This window comes from Propithecus coquereli, unplaced genomic scaffold (genome assembly GCF_000956105.1).
Source record: "Propithecus coquereli isolate 6110/MARCELLA unplaced genomic scaffold, Pcoq_1.0 Scaffold142, whole genome shotgun sequence".
Classification (NCBI taxonomy): Eukaryota; Metazoa; Chordata; class Mammalia; order Primates; family Indriidae; genus Propithecus; species Propithecus coquereli.
This window is the reverse complement of record NW_012138525.1, coordinates 2,817,609-2,820,800: the sequence shown is the minus strand read 5'-3', so window position 1 is coordinate 2,820,800 and position 3,192 is coordinate 2,817,609. Positions and strand designations below refer to the sequence as shown.

The 3,192-nt window shown below is 45.4% G+C and overlaps 1 protein-coding gene across 2 annotated transcripts in view; it reads left to right on the top strand.

Moving 5' to 3' along the window:
• ABL1 (ABL proto-oncogene 1, non-receptor tyrosine kinase) overlaps nucleotides 1-3,192 on the top strand; it is a 157,874-nt gene continuing 154,682 nt past the window's right edge. For both annotated transcript variants that reach the window (XM_012639798.1, XM_012639796.1), the window contains exon 1: nucleotides 1-1,383. In XM_012639798.1, coding sequence (XP_012495252.1) covers nucleotides 1,248-1,383 — 136 coding nt within the window. In that variant the 5' untranslated portion in view covers nucleotides 1-1,247. The remainder of the gene's footprint in view (nucleotides 1,384-3,192) is intronic.

The following is a 3,192-nucleotide window of genomic DNA, read 5'->3' as shown; positions in this document are numbered from 1 at the left end:
TCTGTCTCTGAGCAGCGCTGGAGCCGAAGCCGGTTCCCGCGTCCTGCAGCTGAGGAGCCCTTCCGTTGTCCACGGCCCCTACCAGCGAGGGCAGTCTTGGTCCCTCGGCGGAGCTCGGGAGATGTGACTGCTTGGCGGCGGTGGTGGTGGCAGCGTCCGGGGCCGGGGGAGGGGGTGTCTCGGACAGAGACCCCAGGGCTCGGGGAGGCTGAGGCGACCGGGCCTCCTCCCCCTGCGCCCGCCTTCCGCCTTCGGGACGAGAGTCTTTCGTCCTTTACAGCACCGCTCCGGCTCTGGGACACTGGGGGTGGTCTCTGTTTCCCCTAGACCTGGGACACCCCCGTTTCCTGAGGCGTGGAGGAGCGTCGCCCCCGGAGTAAGCCGCCCGTGCCCCTCCCCAAAGCCTTCCTCTTAGCCCAGAGCTACCCCTTGTCCCGGATCCCTGCCCCAAGTTTGGCCTGGAGCCCCCCATTCAAATTCCCTCCCTGCTCTCAGGTGGCCTCCCCTTCCCCCAGGTTGCTCCTGCCGAGCCTCTAATGCCCTGACTTTTTCCAATGTCACCTACGGCGCCCTTAGTCTCAGCTCAGCCCAAAACTTCAATGCAAAGGAAAAGTCTGGATTGGTTTCACAGGCCTTTTAAAAAGCGGACTTAAAAGTTGCTGGCAATGCATTCCTTTTCGTCAGAGTCGAGGGCAAGCCCTCGCTGAAATCTGGATGACCCGTGTCCTTTTCCGGAGAGCAGAGTAGAGAAGCAAGAGCGGCAGCTAGTTCAGCAGGAAATTTGTCGGAAGATGAAGAAACTAAGATAGGGGGTTGGTGACTTCCACAGGAAAAGTTCTGGAGGAGCATCCAAAGACGATTGACGTTTCCTTTATGTGTGGGATCAAAATGACTTTAGTACTGTGGACACTTGGCGTCATCCCTGTGAATATTTCTGTTTAGGTTTTTCTTCTTGGAAAGAAATTGTTACTCAGCCAAATCAGGAAACTTTTTCGGGTAGCATTGCAATTATATTACTTCAAATTGATAAACTGGGAAAATAATTGGAATTCCTGTTTACATGTGTCAACCTAAAAAAAACTGTGCTTTTGTTGTGGAAGATGTCTTTTTGTGATTGACCTCAATTTCTGAGTTGTGGAGATGCAGTGAATGTGAAATCCCACATATATACTGTTTTTTTTCTAAGCTAACTGACTTTCTGGAAGATCTTGAACCCTCTTCTGGAAAGGGGTGCCTATCGTTACTTTATGGGGCAGCAGCCTGGAAAAGTTCTTGGGGACCAAAGAAGGCCAAGTTTGCCTGCCCTACACTTTATTAAAGGAGCAGGGAAAAAGGAATCATCGAGGCATGGGGGTCCACACTGCAATGTTTTCGTGGAACATGGTGAGTGCTTTTCAAGTTTTCTAGTTGTGTTTTTCCTTATGCACGCAGCTTAGGCCGTCAAGGAACTTTTGAGCAATGGTACTTGTGTCAGTTCCTTACAATTCTACTTAAGACTTTTGTTAGGGTAGTTATTATCTCTTAGTTTCTGGTGGGACTTGATACAAGAAAAAGTTACTTTGTGACTCTGTATGGCTTTATTCATAATCTGTCCACGTTGCTTATTTCTAGTCTGATTCTGCTTCTAAGTCACTGTTGACCTTGGACAAGCCATTTTACTGTCCAGGGCCTCAGTTTCCTGAGGCAGATGGACATAAGTGCTTTCTTAGGATTCATCATTCTATGATTCTCCTTTAACTGAAGTTATAGGCTCTTTTCCTAATCTGCATGGATCCTTTACTACTTTGTCTACAGAGAGCTGTTATCATATTTTCAAAGTGGTTTGTGCTCCCCAAAAGGTTAAGAACCACATATTCTGGTTGACTCTAATATCCGTGACCTTTTCAATCATAAGTAGGACTTGGAAATACTCTGGAGCTCTGTGGGAAAAATCAAGTGGGGAAGCAGCATTCCCCATGAATGGAGGATACACAACTTCTAGTTATTTTACCTTCCATAAGGAGTAATCCTTTCCTCATTGGTGCAACTTTCCTCCTCCTCTCTCCCTGTTTAGAATGACATTTGGGGCATTAAAGGTTGTCTTTGACATTTTTATGAACATGTTTGGCATTTGAGTGCTGACAGTACATATTATATTGTTCACTTTCAGTAGTTCTGTGTGAAATTAAAGCTAAGGGTCCGCTCAGACTGATGTCTGTGACCAATTAATTAGGGTTCTGTTTGTACTGTTGCAGTCTGACGTATTTCAGACTGCATCCTTTCTATTAAAACCGCAGTCCCCAACCTCTAGGCTGTGGCCTAGTACCAGTCCGTGGCCTGTTAGGACTCTAGGACTCAGGCCATGCATTACAGCCTGATCTCTGCCTTCTCCCAGCTTCCGGACGCCCCGATTCCCTGTCCGTGGGAAAATTGTCTTCTGTGAAACCCGAGGCTGGTGCCAAGAAGGTTGGGGACTGCTGTAAATATCAATTGAGCCCACCCACCATATAAGCAAATGTATGGTATGTGCAAGTGGCATATGCTTTGAAATTCAACCACAAATACCTCTAAACAATGGGTGACTGCAATAGACAAAGGCTGCTATTGGATGAACTTGCATTTGACAGGTGAAGTTTTACTTTCCTACAGAAAAATACTCACCTCATGTCAATAAATCTGAGTACCTGGATTTTACTTTACCTTGAAACATTAGTTCTGTTTTTAGCATTGGTTTTAGGCAGGCAAATATGGTAACATGTTATGATACTTCCCAAATTCAGGATTTAAAAAATGAATTATTTACGTTTTAACTAGTGGTGATCATGCAGCTTTAGACAGGGAAAATTAGTACAGACTTTTCGGAGAGTTTTGGTAGAATTTAGAATTTGAAATGTACTTGCCAATGACCTAGTAATCCCACTTCTAGGAAACTGGGATAGAGCAGTGTATTTCCCAGGGTGTCCCTGATACCCCTTCAGGGGCTGAGAGGTTAAAACTATTTTCAATTAATACAATGTGAAGATCTATTTTCCTCTCTTACTGTGTTGTTATTTGCACTAATGGTGAAAAGTAAAGCGGGCATCTTAGCATGAATCAAGGCTGTGGCACCTAACTGTACTAAGTAGCCACTGTATTCTTCATGGTAAGTTCTCACAGTAAAAAAACAAAACAAAACCCTAGTTTTTACTAAAGAATGTTTTTGTTTTTGTTTTT